The following is a 16282-nucleotide window of genomic DNA, read 5'->3' as shown; positions in this document are numbered from 1 at the left end:
ACCCAGCTCTGGCACTGGTTTGCCCCCTGTCCATCCTTTGAATTAATGTCCCATATTTTAGATTTGGGGTTACAGAAGAACCCATGTCTGGTACTAATTTCTGTATTGGTGAAAATCTCACCCATTTCTGCCACAAAGAGCAATGGGATCGGGAGACCCAGAGTCGGCCCCTTTGCCGAAGCTCCTCAAACTCTTTCCCCCAAAGAGAGGCAGATGGCAATCTCTACAGCAAGTTTTCTTTAATGGAAAAGAAACAAAGCCCACCAAAAGTCCTGGTTGGACAGTTATGCCAAGGCAGTGATCCACACTCTCCATGCCCCCTGCATGCCCACCAGCTCTCCCCAAGGATACTCCCTCTGGAGGAGCAACAGGAATAGAAATGGAGTCTGGGTCCCTGGTACCATCATGCAGAGGTCCACTGTGACCCTCAGGGGCACTAGATGCTCTGCAGCATACAGAGAGCATGGTGAAGGAGCTGTCTGGTGGCCAAGGTGCAGCCGTGGCTCCGCAGGATGCCCAGGGAGTAGGAGGTGCCAGGGTGGCCCTGCTCCCAGTGGGTGAGCAACAACTCCTCACCCTCACCACTCAGTACCAGGTGGGCCTGGACTCCAGTCAAGCTGACCTGCCAAGGGTGGGAAGCCACAGTCAAGGGAGATGTGTCCTCCTGTCCTCTGCCCCAGCTCTAGCCCTTTAGTGAAGAGGGCATGCAGACATTAGACCAAGAGCCCCTGCCCTGAGCCAGTAGAATTCAAGGTCTAGGGCAGCACTGTGCCTCAGTGAGTAGGGCGCCAGCCCCATATACCGAGGGTGGCGGGTTCAAACCTGGCCCCAGCCAAACTGCAACAAAAAAATAGCCAGGCAATGTGGTAGGCACCTGTGGTCCAGCTTCTTGGGAAGCTGAGGCAAGAGAATCGCTTAGGCCCAGGAGTTGGAGGTTGCTGTGAGATGTGATGCCAAAGCACTCTACCAAGGGTGATGAAATGAGACTCTGTCTCTTAAAAAAAAAAAAAAAGAATTCAGGGTGTAGAGGCTGAGTGCTATACTGTACAGTTGGAGAAACTGAGGCTCAGATGGGTGCTTCCCTGTCCACAGTCACCCAAAGACCCCTAAACTCTTAAGCCCATGAAACTGGGGATATATCCCTCTCACTGTAGAGTATCCATCTCTACAGCTGCCAAGCAGGGTCTTGTGAAGACAATACTTGCTCTCTGTTTTTGTTTTGTTTTTTGATTTTTGTTTTTTTTTTTGAGACAGGTTCTCTGTCACCAGGTGAAGAGCAGTGGTGTGGTCATAGCTCACCCTGGCCTTGAACTCCTGGGCGTAAGTGATCCTCCTGCTTCAGCCACCCAGCAGCAGGGACTACAGGCATGCACCTCCATGCCTGGCTAATTTTTCTGTTTTTTGTAGAGACAGGTCTTGCTATGTTGCACAGTCTAGTCTCAAACTCCTGGCTTCATGTGATCCTTCCACCTTAGCTTCCCAAATTGCTGGGATTATAGGTGTGTATCACCTCACCTGGCCTGAAGATAACGCTTTTTAACTAGAGACCCCAGATGCACATCCCTATCTGCCCATAGTGGTGTTTTTATACTGTTAAGATGATACTAATAATGATATAGAAAACTGTCACATATTATACTGCTTCTGAACTATGTTGTAGGACTGGCTGTGATTTTACCACCACTGCTCAGGACAACTTTAACCTGAAAACCATTTTTCACTGAAATTATATTTTTACAGTTGCTCCACTGAACCACACAGGACAAAGACTAAAGAGGACATTTTGCCATCACTGAAACATGCCATTTCTTTTTTCTTTCTTGCTTGCTTTTTTTTTTTTTTTTTTGAGACAGAGTCTCAAGCTGTTGCCCTGGGTACAGTGCTGTGGTGTTACAGCTCACAGCAACCTCAAACTCTTGGGCTTAAGCGATTCTCTTGCCTCAGCCTCCAAGTAGCTGGGACTACAGGTGCCCACCACAACGCCTAGCTATTTTTTGGTTGTAGTTGTCATTGCTGTTTGGCAGGCCTGGGCTGAGTTTGAACCTGCCAGCTCTGGTGTATATGGCTGGCACCCCAGCCACTGAGCTACAGATGCCAGGCTTTCTTTTCTTTTCTTCTTCTTCTTTTTTTTTTTTTTTTTTGAGACAAAGTTTCACTTTGCCCTGGTTAGAGTGTTGTGGCATCATATTTCACAGCAACCTCAAACTCTTCGGCTTAAGGGATTCTCCTGCCTCCGCCTCCCAAGTAGCTGGGACTACAGGCGCCCGCCACAATGCCTGGCTTTTTTAGAGATGAGGTCTCACTCTTGCTCAGGCTGGTCTCAAACCTGAGCTCAAGCAATCCACCTTCCTTGGTCTCCCAGAGTGCTAGGATTATAGACGTGAGCCACTGTGCCTGGCCATGCCATTTATTTTTGATGTTGCAGTTTTTGTATTTCGAACCCAACAGTTGTTTTCTTTTAAGGACAGGAATGTCTCCTGGGGTTCTCCACAGAGCCTGCTCTGTCATAGCCTAGGAGGGGCAGGCCCCTGCCCTTCAACCCTTGGGTTCAGGGCTGGCTCACCTGCACTGTCCCATTGTTGAAGAGCAGCAGCAGGGCTTGTTTGGATGCCAAGAAGCGCAGTAGGCAGAGGCTGGGCCTGGCTGGCAGTGTGGGCATGGGCGGGGCTCCCTCCTGCAGACAGACTCAGCCCCAAAGTCACTCAGGTGGGGGGTGTCAGGGTGGTCCCCACCTCCCAGCATCACCTGGCCCGGCCCCCACCTTTCTCAGCTGCTGCTGCATGTGGCAGGCGAAGAGCCGCAGCACGGCCAGCTTGGTCCCCAGCAGCCTCGGCACATCCCTCAGGGTGAAGGTCTCCAGTTTCCCGCGGTCGGGCATGTAGCAGACTTGGCTATGGCCAGGGCACAGGACAGTGCCTGTTGCCAGGGCCTCTATTCTGGGCATCCCATTCCTGTGGACACCTTCCTGCCCAATCACACCCCCTCAAATGGTGGCTTTAAAGACCAACTCTACACTGACACTAACCACTCTGTCCATATGTCTAGCCCTCGTCTCTCAATGTGTCCTTTCTGCCATCTCCCTATCTTAGTTGATAGCTGCTCCATTCTTCCCGCCTTCCAGTTCAGACTCTAGTATGCCTCATCCCAGGTCACCACCATTGTCTGCCAAACTGGTCCAGTCACCTCCCAGCTGGTCCCCTGGGTCACTTTTTTTTTTTTTTTTTGAAACAGAGCAGAGCCTCAAGCTGTCCCCCCGGGTAGACTGCTGTAGCATCACAGCTCACAGCAACCTCCAACTCCTGGATTCAAGCGAGTCTTCTGCCTCCACCTCCCAAGTAGCTGGAACCACAGGTGCCCACCACAATGCCTGGCTATTTTTTGGTGGCAGCCGTCATTGTTGTTTGACAGTCCTGGGCTGGATTCGAACCTGCCACCTTAGGTGTATGTGGCTGGTGCCTTAGCCACTTGAGCCACAGGTGCCGAGCCACCCTGGGTCACTTCTGCTAGAAAGATGTCATTAAAAACCTGAGTGAGCCCCCTCCGCTTGGGGCCCAAGCCCTACAGTGGCCCAGGAGGCTCTCTGACATCACATCCTCCCTGTCTTCCCCTTGCTCCCTCTGTTTTCTTCACTGTTCTCTAACTTGCCACACTCAGTCCCACCTTGGGACCCACCTTTGGATACGCTGTTCCCTTTGTCTTAAATGCTATTCCCAACAGGCTCCTTTTTGTGATTTACATTACTTCCTCAGAGTCCCTCTTTCCCATCTATCCCATGAAGATTTGCCTCCTCCCAAATCTGCCCCCTCACTTGGTTCATTTCCTACAAAAAAAAAGCACTTAAACACCCATTTGTTTAGCATTATTCTCCCTTACCAGACAGTGAGCACCTGCAGGTGTGGACAAAAGCCCCACAACTTACCCTCCTGGGGAGCGCAGGGCCATGTGGGTGCCATCCCGAAGCAGAACACCGCTGCTCCCATCTGACAGCTGGTAGCCAAAGCCATACTTGCTGGAATAATCCACCCACTTGAGGGCCCAGATGACTGGCTGCTGCTCTCCTGGGGGGTTCCGTATGGCTGGGTGCAAAGATGAAGTGAGCTGAGTCTGGGATCAGGGTGGGGCCCAGTAGCCCCAGACAGGACTAGGCTGAGGCCTGCGGGCTTTCATGGTGGATGAGTAGGCAGAGGAGAAACCAAAAACTACAAGGAAAAGTCAACTAACGTTTCCTTGCAGAAAGAGGACCTGAGATTGTGGTGTGCCTCTGGGAACAAGTAATTCTGAAATAATTACAATATCAAAAACACTATAAGGCTGTATTTTATTTTATATAAAAATTTGGGGACCAGATGCAGTGGCTTATGCCTATAATCCCAGTAATTTGGGAGGCCAGGGTGGGAAAATGACTTAAGCCCAGGAGTTCAAGACCAGCCTGGAGAACATACTGAGACCCTCTCTCTACAAAAAATAGAAAAATTACCTGGGCGTGGTGGCAGCCCCCTGTGAGGCTGAGGCAGGAGGATCCCTTGAGCCCAGAAGTTTAAGACTGCAGTGAGCTATGATCACGCCCATTGCACTTCAGTCTGGGGGACAGAGGAAGACCCTGCCTACAAAAAAAGGATCCCTTGGCTCGGTGCCTGTGGCTCAAGTGGCTAAGGCACCAGCCACATACACCTGAGCTGGCAGGTTTGAATTCAGCCTGGGCCCACCAAACAACGATGGCTGCAACCAAAAAATAGCTGGGCGTTGTGGGGGTGCTTGTGGTCTCAGCTACTTGGGAGGTGGAGGCAGGAGAATCGCTTAACCCAGCAGGTGAAGGTTGCTGTGAGCTGTGATGCCACAGCACTCTACTCAGGGTGATAGCTTGAGGCTCTGTCTCAAAAAAATAAATAAATAAATAAAAGGATCCCTTGCTCCCAAGGAAGCCCAGAAACAACCAGGAGAGCCCTGGATGGGGCAAAGGTGATTTTCCTTAGATACTAAAACAAAGGACGACCCCTGGGGGAGCTTGAGTCTCCTACCTGAGGGGCCAGCATCCAGGCAGAGCTGCAGGTTTCTGATGGCCACCTCCACCTCCAACTTCTGGCTCCCCTCTGGCTCTGTGGAAACAGATTCTGTCGGGGTGGGGGAAAACAGGCTTGAGCTCCCACCAAGAGGGGCCTCTCCAATCAGTCCCTCTCTGGACTGTAACATCCAGAAAAATCTCATTTTAACCCAGAAGAATTCTGGTTATCATTCTCCTTTTATAGCTGGGAAAATTGAGGCCAGGAGAGGGGGTGTGACCCTAGCAAGGTACAACATTTGCCGCTAAGTTCTGGATCCTCACTCCATAGCCCAATGGTTGACTTACCTGCTGGGTCACTCTGGAGGATCCCCTGTGTGATTACATGGATAGGGGCCTCAGGGCAGGGAGCCTCCTTCTTGGACAGGGAGACCTGAGCAGGGAGCAGCAGAGGTGAGGGGCGGCCTTTCCTCCAAGACCCCTCTGTGACCTGCTCTCTGCCTTGGCAAACTCAGCACACAGAGGAACTGTTTTCCTCTTGAGATGTAGCCTCAGAGTATCTCAAGGCATACAGTAAGCATGCAGTAAATGTGATAGAATGAACAATGGATGGGATTAGGGCCCCTTGGCCAGGGGCCTGGACCTTGCGAGGCCTCAGGGTTGGAGACAGACATGGATGCAGAGGGGTTCAAGTCCTAGTGAGTCTGGATGGGACTGGGGATAGGCATCTAGGCTTGGGCACCCCCAAGAGGGGGGGTCAAGGCTTCATCCAGGGGTTCAGGGAAGACAGCATGGAGGAGGGACCAGGGACATCCTTCATGTGTACCACCCCCATCCCCCACCTGGTTCCTCACCTCACTATCCCACTCCATGGAGTCTGGGTCCATCCCATCCTCTCTTGGACCCGAGGCTTCTTTAGGAGTGAAGGAGCCTGAGGGAGGCAGAAGCTTTGTGCACAGAGCCTGGGCCATGTTGAGGGGAGTCCCTGCCTCCCACATTTTCCTCTGCCACAGATGTGAGGTTACAGAGGAGGTGTGAGGTGTGAGCAGGTGTAGGAGGCTGCAGCACAGGCGTTAGGCAGGGGTGGGCAGTGTTGGGGATGTGGGCAGGGGTAGTGGGTGATGTACTCACAAGGTGGCCGGCACTGGGACAGCAGCAGCTGACCTGCCTTCTGGAAGAGCCTGCCCAGAGGCAGGGGGATGGTGAAGATGGGTGGGCTATGGCACGAATGGGGTGGTAGCCGGTCTGGAGTGAAACCCTTTGGATGGGGGGGTCTGTGGTCAGCCTCCAGCTTAGGCTACCCAGTTCCTGAGCACCTGGGACATTTAGGGGCCTGGCTGTGGCCAAGAGGGGCCTGGGCATCCCGCCCACATAACACTGGAGCTCCTCTCACCTGTGTGAAGAAGTCATCTTCCAGCAGGTGGTCCAGGCTGGGCCGTTCGCCTGGGTTGGGTGCTAGAAGGCGGGCAATGAGGTGGCGTGCATTGGGTGACAGGTGGGCAGGCTCGGGGTAGTGGCCATCGCGGATGTTCTGGTACATCTCAGACAGAGGTGCCGCCATGAAGGGTGGGGTGCCAGTCAGTACCATGTACCTGAGCCAGGTGAGGGGCAGGAACCAGGGCATCCAGGCTTTGCTCACACCTACCTGTGCATGCCTGGCCACACCTGTGCATACAGCCTTACTGGGTATACACTTTGTATCCATTTCCCCACATGCACCTGGCCAAACCTGCACACCCTTTTGGGTGGACACTAACACTTTTCTGTATATCTGCCTGCACCTGCACACACCTTTCCAATTCTATCTGATGCTTGCTCACATCTGCTCTATTCCTGCGTATGCCAAATCCCTGTCCCCATATGCCCTGACTGGCCACCTCTCTGCATTTGTCCACATCTCTGTGCACCCTCACATTTGTCTTTCTTCACACACACATATCTCCATATATGTCCTATTCATACCTGCGCACACAGATGATGGCAGGTATACATTCCCACCTAGCCCCCACCTCTGCACACCAGTCCACAACTGTTCTGTGAATGCATCCACATGCCCATCCTACCATTTAATCTTCCCTATGTGTGCTGACACCTAACCTTACCTGCCTGCGCATGTGCCCACATGCCCACTCTCCCTAGGCCCAGCTCCCGGGGTCCCACTCACATGATGCAGCCCAGAGCCCAGATGTCTGACTGGCAGGAGTGCCCATTTCTGGAGATGACTTCTGGGGCCTGGAAGTTTGGGGTCCCGCAGAGCACTCTGGGGAGAACCAGGGGGCTGAGGAAGGCTGGGGCCCCCATGCCAGACTTGAGGCCACCAGTGTCCCCCAGACATACTGCTCAGAGCCTCCCACTATCACCTGTGGCAGTGGCCCCCTGGCCCCACCCTGGCAGCCAACCCCAGGTCTCCAATCTTCACCTCCATGTTCTTGTTAAGAAAGAAATTACCTGCCAGTGAAGAGAGATGCTGTGTGAGAGGGCAGGTGCTGTACCCCAGCCACCCACCAGCCCATAGACAAGTGCCCTTCCCCAGTACTCACTTGGTTTCAGGTCCCGGTGCACAATGTGCCGCTGGTGCAGGTAGCGAAGGCCACTGACCAGGCCTCGCAGGTAATAGCGCACCTCAGGCTCCGTCAGAGTGTGCCGTGCCTTCAGCACGTGGGCCAAAGACTGCAGGTGACAGGCACCAGCACCAGCACCCAGCAGACCCAGGGTAGAAGGGAAAAGTAAGTTCAGTTTTGCCAAAGTGGCCATGCCTGATTGTGGGATGGGCGCAGGTGAGCAAAGTTGAGTTCAGATGGGCCCAGATGGCCACAGATGAGTTTGGGAAGGGCTAGATGATCAGAGATAAACACAAAGTGGGCATACACTGGGCACAGGTGTACTTAAGTGGGCAAAATGAGTCCAAGGGGGTCTATGAAGGCACAACTAACTTCAACTGAGCCAAGACAAGCATGAATGAGTGCAGGACAGGCACAAGTGACCAGGAGAGACAGGCACAGGCCCATGCAGGTGGGTACAGATGAGTACAGGCATGCCTAGGTGATTCAAGAGAACCTGAGAGGGTATGGGGAGTAGAGGATGAACACTGTTGTCATGTGCGGGCACAGTCCTTGGTGACTGGGCCTTGGCTGAGGGTTCACAATGAACATGGTGTGGGTACAGGTAGAAGCAGGTGAATACAGGGTACATGTTAAATCTACTAAGTGTAGAAACATGTCTTAATACAATAACTAAGAAAATGCGGTAAAGGCTATGTTAACCAGTTTGATGAAAGTATATCAAATTGTATATAAAACCAGCACACTGTACCCCATAATTGCATTAATGTACATAGTTATGATTTAATTAAAAAAAAAAAGAAGCAGTTGAATACAGATGGACAGGGGGCCAACATAGATGGGGTGGCAGACATGAAGTGAGCGTCCCCTTACTCTGCCCTCTGCTTGCCCCCAGCACCTGGCGGCTGCAGTACTCCAACACCATGTACACGTGGTCACGGTCAGCAAAGTGTCCGTGGAAGGCCACAATATTGCGGTGTCGCAGGCAGCTATGCAAGGTGATCTCACGTTCCACCTGTAAGTACAGCCCTGACATGTGCACCTGTAGGACCCAGGCCCAGTGGCCTACACCCCACGACATAGCTGGAACCAAAGAGCTCGGCCTTCTCTACAGACACACTGTGGGCTAGGGCCCCCAATGGGAGGATTTACCTTCCCCCCTGGGCACAGATGCCCAGCCCCACGTCGAGGAACCACCTTGAGGGCAAACACAGCACTTGTGGACATGTCTGTCAGCTTGTAGCAGTGGCTAAAAGCACCCTGCAGGGAGGAAATTAGCTGGAGTAGTGGACAGGTGCACACAGGTGTGTAAATAGGTACACAGACTGGTGGTGTGCACGGAGGCACAGGGACCCTGGTGTGGCAAGGTCTCTTCACACACACACATACACACACCCAAGACAAAATGACACCCAGCTCACACCCACCCTCCTGGGCATACATGAAGGTGCAGGGACATACTCAGAACTATACTTGGATACATGTAGCCCCATACCTGGACACATGACACCCAGACACACAGAACATGGTCACAAACAACACAACACATGGACACACCCCACAGACACACAAATACACAACATAACACATGGACGTAAACCATAGACACATAAATACACAACACAATACATGCATGCAACTGACAGTCACACAAACACAACACATCCACACAACCCACAGACACACAAATGCACAACACAACACATCCACACAACCCACAGACACACAAATCCACAACACAACACATCCACACAACCCATAGACACACAAACACAACACAACACATGGGGGTACAACATAGCAACCCACAATTCATCAGCAGGGACATGGAAAGCACAGAGAGGTATAACATCAGACACTCAACACATTTGCACACGCACACCTGGACACAACACAAAAGAGCCCCCTAAAAAGGCACGCACACACCCACACACTGTACACCCAACTCACCAACACATAGCTTCAGGCGCCAAATCCCAGTTCCCGCCACACCAAGCCCGGAGCCCAACCCATGCCAGTACAATGTCAGATGCCGAACTCACACGGACACGCGACACACTCAGAGCCCAAAGCCTGGGGCCAGGTGATTGCGCTCACCCCACCGTGCTCACGCCCCCCGCTGTCCCCTAACCCTGACTCTCGCGGAGGCTCAGGATATGGGGTGGGAGGGAGCCGGAGGGAGCTCCAACCTTGCCGATCAGCTTTCCGCGTCTATAGACGCGTCCCGAGCTCGGGTCGCGCAGGAAGGCGGCCACTACTTGGCGGCTCCTGTGCGGCCGCCGCGGCCGGGGCTCCATCCCGCCAGGGGCCTGTGGAGGACTCTGAGCCGAAGCCAGCACAGCTCCGGAGAGACCACCGCGCCGCAGTTCCTGGACCCGCCGCCGCCGCCCGCGGTGCATTTTATTGGCTTGCAGGGACGGGAGTGGGCGGGGCGCGGGTCCTCCAGGCTGGCTAGCGGGCGGGAGGGGCGGGGGTGTGCGGGGACGCGGGGCGGTGGGGTTTTCCAGGGACCCGGCCAGTGCTCCACGCGACCACTGGGCACCAGAAGCAGCTGCTCAGCCCCGTTACTCCTTTCAACCCTGCATCTCCCGGCTTTCTGGGAACCAAGGTGCTCATTTTACTGAGCAGGAAACGGAGGCTCTTCTGCAAATGGGTATTGGGGGTTCTTTCCAAAATGGCTTGAAGTGTGAGTCTCATCATCCTGAATGTGTCTGGGTCCTGCCTGCTGGCAGGTTCATGGGGCCTACCTGATAATATAGGACTTTCTCCTGCTCTGAATACTGCTGTGGCTCCCCAGGGCCAAGGAGAAACCTAGTATCTGTGGGGCTAGGGGCTGGGGACTGGTGAGCAGGGGAGTGACCCTGGGGAAGGGACCATGAGGCAGGGCTGAGGCTTGGGGGCACCCATGGGCTGGGGCCACACAGGGGTGGGGGGATCATATATCAAGGAGATTCAACAGTGAGAAGGGACAGGACAAAGTCTTTGTGACTCCTGACACAGCCAAGCTGGGGTGTCCCTGAAATAACCCCTGGGAAAGGCAGCTGGGTGAGAAAACAGTGAATGGGCTTGGGCCCCTTGGAACAGGGAGGGTTCTCTGAGTGTGCTCCAGCCTCACCTCACCCTTAAGCCACCCTGGAACACAAAAACCAGCCTTGTGCCCATTTTATGGGGGAGCACACTGAGAGCCTGGGAGGTTAAGTTGCTTAACAAATCCAGGAAAGGACAGCACTGGATTCGAATCCAAACAGCTGCCTCTGGACACCACAGTATTAATCCCCAGATGTTACATAACACAACAAATGGGGAGGGGTTAGCCAGGCTCCGTGTGACTGGAATTTTCCAGAAACCAGATTTCGGGATCTGACCCAGCCATACCAGCAGGGACAGGAAACACATCCCAGGTTGTCACATGTCTACTCGGTGTGTCAAATGGGGGCCCTAGTGCATTAGACAGGGCAAGACTTGAGCACTTTGGGGAGGTTTGGTCTCAGTGCCAGGGACAAGGATTCCAGGCCAGTGCATGACTAGATGGCTGAGACTGGGGAGCACAGATCCCCTGTTAAGGAGAACCAGGTCCAGCCAGCAAAGAGGTAAACAGCTCAGGGGCCCTGGGGTCTGGGCCATCACAGCAGGATCACCCTAGAATCTTCAGGGGGAGAAAGGCAGTCCTGATTGATAGCATACCTCCAACCCAGTGTTAGTTCAGGTATTTGTTAAGCATCTGTTGTATGCAGACCTGTGTTGAGCTCTGTGTGCCCAAGACAGATCAAGCCTTGCCCTTCTAAAATGACAACAACTTAAGGGACTGCAAGTAGGTGACCCTAGATTTAACCAAGTCAGGGCTCAGAGAAAGCTTTGGAGGTAGGAATGAGTCAACTAGGCCCTTTCTAGGCAGTAGCTTGGCCCCGAGGTAGGTGCTGATCTTAACCCTGTGTTTCAGATGGGGAAACTGAGGCTTGGGAATGCTCTGAAGAATCACTGGACTGTGAATCGCTGGGTAGGTCAGAGTGGGTCAGAATGGGTTCAAAATCCCTGTGCCCCCATAGTACTGTTTCCCTGCAGGCTTCCTGTCTTGGCAGCCCTCAGGAGCAGTGCCATTGTACCGGAGCACATGGCTGTACCGGCTGAACACCCAGAAGCTTCCCAGGGGGAAAGAAATCAGAATTCCTGGCCCAGAGCCTCACAGCCTGCCTGTCAGCTGATGCCCACTGCATGAAGACCAGCTCCTGTTTCCGCTCCCTCTCCCTAGGATGCCTGCTGCATCTTCCCAGCTATGCCTCTATTTCAGACCTGGGGGGCCTCCTGTCCCAGCCTGCATCTCTCTATTCCCACCCTGCCTTGGGTGACCTACCCACCCCAGCCTGAACCCAGAGGCTTTTAGGGGGCCCCTGGGGAAGGATGCCCCCAACACCACCCCTGGGCTGTCCTTGAAACCCTCTCACAGACACTAGGGGAGATTTGGGGTCTCTTTTGGGGGTGATGCAAGTATTTTCGGCTTAGATATAGGTAGGTGGTTATTTTTTGTTTTGTTTTGTTTTGTTTTTTGAGACAAAGCCTCAAGCTGTCCCCCTGGGTAGAGTGCTGTGGCATCATAGTTCACAGCAACCTCCAACTCCTGGGCTCAAGTGAGTCTCCTGCCTCAGCTTCCCAAGTAGCTGGGACCATAGGCACTCACCACAACACCTGGCTATTTTTTGGTTGCAGCCATCATTGTTGTTTTGGTGGGCCCAGGCTGGATTCGAACCCACCACCTTAGGTGTATGTGGCTGGCGCCTTAGCCACTTGAGCCACAAGCACTGAGCCAGTTTTGTTTTATTTTTTAGAGACAGAGTCTTACTTTGTCACCCTTGGTAGAGTGCCATGGCGACACAGCTCACAGCAACCTCCAGCTCTTGGGCTCAGATGATTCTCTCACCTCAGCCTCCTGAGTAGCTGGGACTACAGGCATCCACCACAATGCCCAGCTATTTTTTTGTTGCAGTTTGGCTGGGACCAGGTTTGAACCCACCACCCTTGGTATATGGGACCGGTACCCTACTCACTGAGCCACAGGCGCTGCCCTAGGTAGGTGGTTATTATGTAGCATTGTAGATGGACTAAATGACATTGAATTGTGCATCCTAAAAAGGTAATTTTAGGCTCAGTGCCCATAGCTCAGCAGCTAGGGCGCTGGCCACATACACCAGGGTGGTGGGTTTGAATCCAGCCCAGGCCTGCCAAACAACAATGACAACTACAACCTTGTGGTGGGCACCTATAGTCCCAGCTACTTGGGAGACTGAGACAAAAGAATCACTTAGCTCAAGAGTTTGAGGTTGCTGTGAGCTGTGAAGCCATGGCACTCTACCAAGGGTGACATAGTGAGACTCTGTCTCAGGAAAAAAAAAAAAAAAAAGAGGTAATTTTATATGAAAAGAAAAAAAGGAAAAGGGGGCCCATTTAGACCCAGGGTCAAGAAGGATGTGTCTGAGAGGTGACTTCTTGGGGGTGGGGTTGATGTCCCACCAGGTGACTCTGGAAATGGGGAATGTGTTCTCTGCACATCCAAAAGGGATGGGGGCCTCAGGTTTGAGAACCCAAGAGGGGAGATTGAGATATTGAATTTCATTTCTTGGAATCTGTACTGAAGAATGAAATAAACTTGTAATAAAATGAAAAGCAAATGTTCATAGCAGCAGGATTCATAACAACCAAAAGGTGGAAAATACTCATGTGCATTGACAGATGAATGGATCAATACAATGTGGCCCATCCACACATATACAATATTACTTGGCCATGAAAAGGAAGCTGACTACAATGGATGACTCCTGAGGACATGATACTCAGTGAAATTAGCTAGACACAGGACACACAGCATGTGATTCCACTCATAGGAGGTCCCTAGAGGCATCAGATTCACAAAGGCAGGAAATAGAATGGGGAGTGCCAAGGACTGGGAAAAGGACAGAGAATTAGTGTTTTGGGGGGACAGAATTTCAGTGTGGGAGGATATGAAAGTTCCAGAGATGAAGGATGGTGACGGTTGCAGAACTGTGTGAATGTGGGCGGCGCCTGTGGCTCAGTTGAGTAGGACACTGGCCCGGGCCAAACAATAACAACAACAACAAAACAGCTGAGTATTGTTGCAGGCACCTGTAGTCCCAGTTACTTGGGAGGCTGAGGCAAAAGAATCATTTAGCCCACTTAGTTTGAGGTTGCTGTGAGCTATGATGCCACAACACTCTACCAAGGGCAACATAACGAGACTGTCTCAAAAAAAAAAAAAAAGGTTGAGATCATACATTTTATGTATGTATACATTGCCACAATAAAAAAAAAGAAAAATATATTAGATTTCTCACCATTCCAAAACACAGTCCTAGTGGACTTACCAATACTCCCATTTTACCGGGGAGAAAACTGACGTATAACTTGTATGCTGAGCACAGGATTGCTATTTTGCAATGAAGCAAGCAAGATTTAGCAGAGTTGCCTGAACCTCCCACCACGTCCCCTGCCCTGGATTACTGAGGCCTGCAGGGTCTTGACTGGAGTCCCCAGGAGCTGCTCACCCCCACACGCCCCTCCTACTCCAGGCCACGGTCTCCTTTTCTCTTTTGGTCTCTGTTCTTTCGCTGACCTGAGCTCACTCTCCAGACTCAGCAGATTTCTCAAGAGAAGTTCTGCGAAGCTTTGCTCAAAATACCTGCTGCAGGTGGAGGGGTGACTGTTGAGACAGCAGGAGTCTAGGCTCCACAGAGGCCTGGCCAGCCCCCTCCTTGGAAGGTGCCAGAGTGGGAGCCACCAGGCAACATGACTCAGCCCAGTTCCTGATTCCCTCTTTGGTCCCCTAGCCTTTAACAAACACCCGTGGAGTCCCACGTGCCTGGATGCATGAGCCCTCAGCTGACCATCCAGGTCCCAGGAGGATGGTAGCCCCAGGATCAGAGCAAGTGGAAGGGAGAAGTTCCAGAAACCCCATGATCATGGTGCCAGGCTGCCCTCAAACCAGCCATTTGCTGTTGACTCCTTCTAGAAGCACCATTTTCTGGGACAGACCCCTATTCTGGGTATTTTTTCCATCTTTCCAGTCAATTATCTCCTGGAAGCCCCTCCGGCTTCCTCCTCTCCCCCCAGGGCCCAGAGCTCAGTTCTGAAGCCCTTTATCTCATCTCTGCACATCCTCCCACTGACATTGTCTAGGTAGGTGGCTTTAGCCTGGGCAGTGGATGCATATCTTAATTTTGATGAGGGGGATGGCTGAAGTGAGCTAGGTGTCCCTCCTCACCCCTCTCAATCTGGGTTTCCCCAAAGGCTGAGCCTGAAGCAAAGCACAGGGATTTGGTTTGGGAGGAGGGTAGGAGCTGGTAACCACCAAGAGTCCCTGAGGCCCCAGTCCCTGAGGAACCCCCAGAGGAACTGGGTGGAACATTTCCAAGAATTGACCATCCAAGTCCTGCACTCTGCTATTTGTCCTGCCCTGGCCAGGGCCTCTGCACAAGACCATCTTCTTGTCTATCCAGTGCTGACTGACCCAGAAGCTCAGGCAGGTGCTCTAGGCTGCAGCATCCCCCCATACCTCCTCTCTCCCCACTCTGGCCCTCCCTGTTAGTTGAGCCTACACCAACCTCATCCCACTTTAGGGCCTTTGCACATGCCTACCCTCTGCCCAAAGCTCTCTCCACCCTCTAGTCTTTACCTGATGGCCCTTCTTACCTCTTAGGACTCAAACAGGGGCCACCTTCCTCTACCCCATGATTCCCTAGCCCAGATTCCTGTTTACTTACTTCTTGGTCCATCACTATTTCTTTGCTAGTTGGCTGGTTTTCTGTCCCACTGGAAGGGGAACTCCACTAGCAGGGGTCTTGTCTGTTCTCATCCCTATTATGACCCATATGAGAGTGGACACGCCTCCCCATGCCCTCTGTCTTGCATTAACCTGCGTTCAGGGACATTGATCAACTCCAGCTGCATCCAAGGTGTCTCCTTGCATTGGAACTGGCCATAGGAATAATCTACTTTTCACCTAGTGGGTGTTTTTAGTATAATAATTACAATACAAATAGCTCAATATCATATGGGAGCCTGGAAGAGGAAATAGACTATAGTTGAAAAAAAAAGCCTAGTGAAATCCAAATAAAGTTTGGAATTTAGGCTTGGTGCCTGTAGCTCAAATAGCTAAAGTGCCAGTCATCTACACCAGAACTGGAGGGTTCAAATCCAGCCTGAGCCTGCCAAACAACAATAACAACTACAACCAACACCTACAACCAGGCGTTGTGGCAGGCACCTGTAGTCCCAGCTACTTGGGAGGCTGAGGCAAGAAGTACGCTTAAGCTCGGAAGTTGGAGGTTGCTGTGAGCTGTGATGCCACGGCACTGTACCCAGGGCAACAGCTTGTGGCTCTGTCTCAAAAAAAAAAAATTGGAGTTGAATCAATAGTCATGAAATAGTAATTAATGATGTTATTAATTAGTAATATTAATGTACCAATATCAGTTCCTTAGTCATGACAAATAGTATTTGTTTCTGGTGGTTGTAACGAATCACCACAAACTTGGTGGCTTAAAACACTGCAAATTTATCCTCTTACAGTCTGGGGATCAGAAGTTTTAAAATCAAGGTGTCTGGCTCGGCGCCTGTGGCTCAAGCGTCTAAGGCGCCAGCCACATACACCTAAGGTGGCAGGTTCGAATCCCCAGCCTGGGCCCGCCAAACAATGATAGCTGCAACCAAAAAA

The 16282-nt window shown here is 52.2% G+C and overlaps 1 protein-coding gene across 1 annotated transcript; it reads right to left on the bottom strand.

Moving 5' to 3' along the window:
* Positions 1-436: 436 nt before the first annotated feature.
* Positions 437-9857, bottom strand: PLK5 (polo like kinase 5). Its single transcript, XM_012804454.1, is given in 15 exon segments — positions 437-622; positions 2564-2674; positions 3920-3973; positions 3976-4076; positions 5019-5096; positions 5348-5432; positions 5854-5930; positions 6131-6257; positions 6393-6591; positions 7164-7259; positions 7360-7447; positions 7540-7669; positions 8459-8575; positions 8713-8820; positions 9750-9857. Coding segments are annotated over 15 exon segments (1665 nt in total).
* Positions 9858-16282: the final 6425 nt, after the last annotated feature.

The sequence above is a fragment of the Otolemur garnettii genome, unplaced genomic scaffold (genome assembly GCF_000181295.1).
Source record: "Otolemur garnettii isolate 467f Iridium unplaced genomic scaffold, OtoGar3 scaffold00029, whole genome shotgun sequence".
Classification (NCBI taxonomy): domain Eukaryota; kingdom Metazoa; phylum Chordata; class Mammalia; order Primates; family Galagidae; genus Otolemur; species Otolemur garnettii.
The sequence above is the reverse complement of the archived record's forward strand: the minus strand, read 5'-3'. Positions and strand labels throughout refer to the sequence as shown.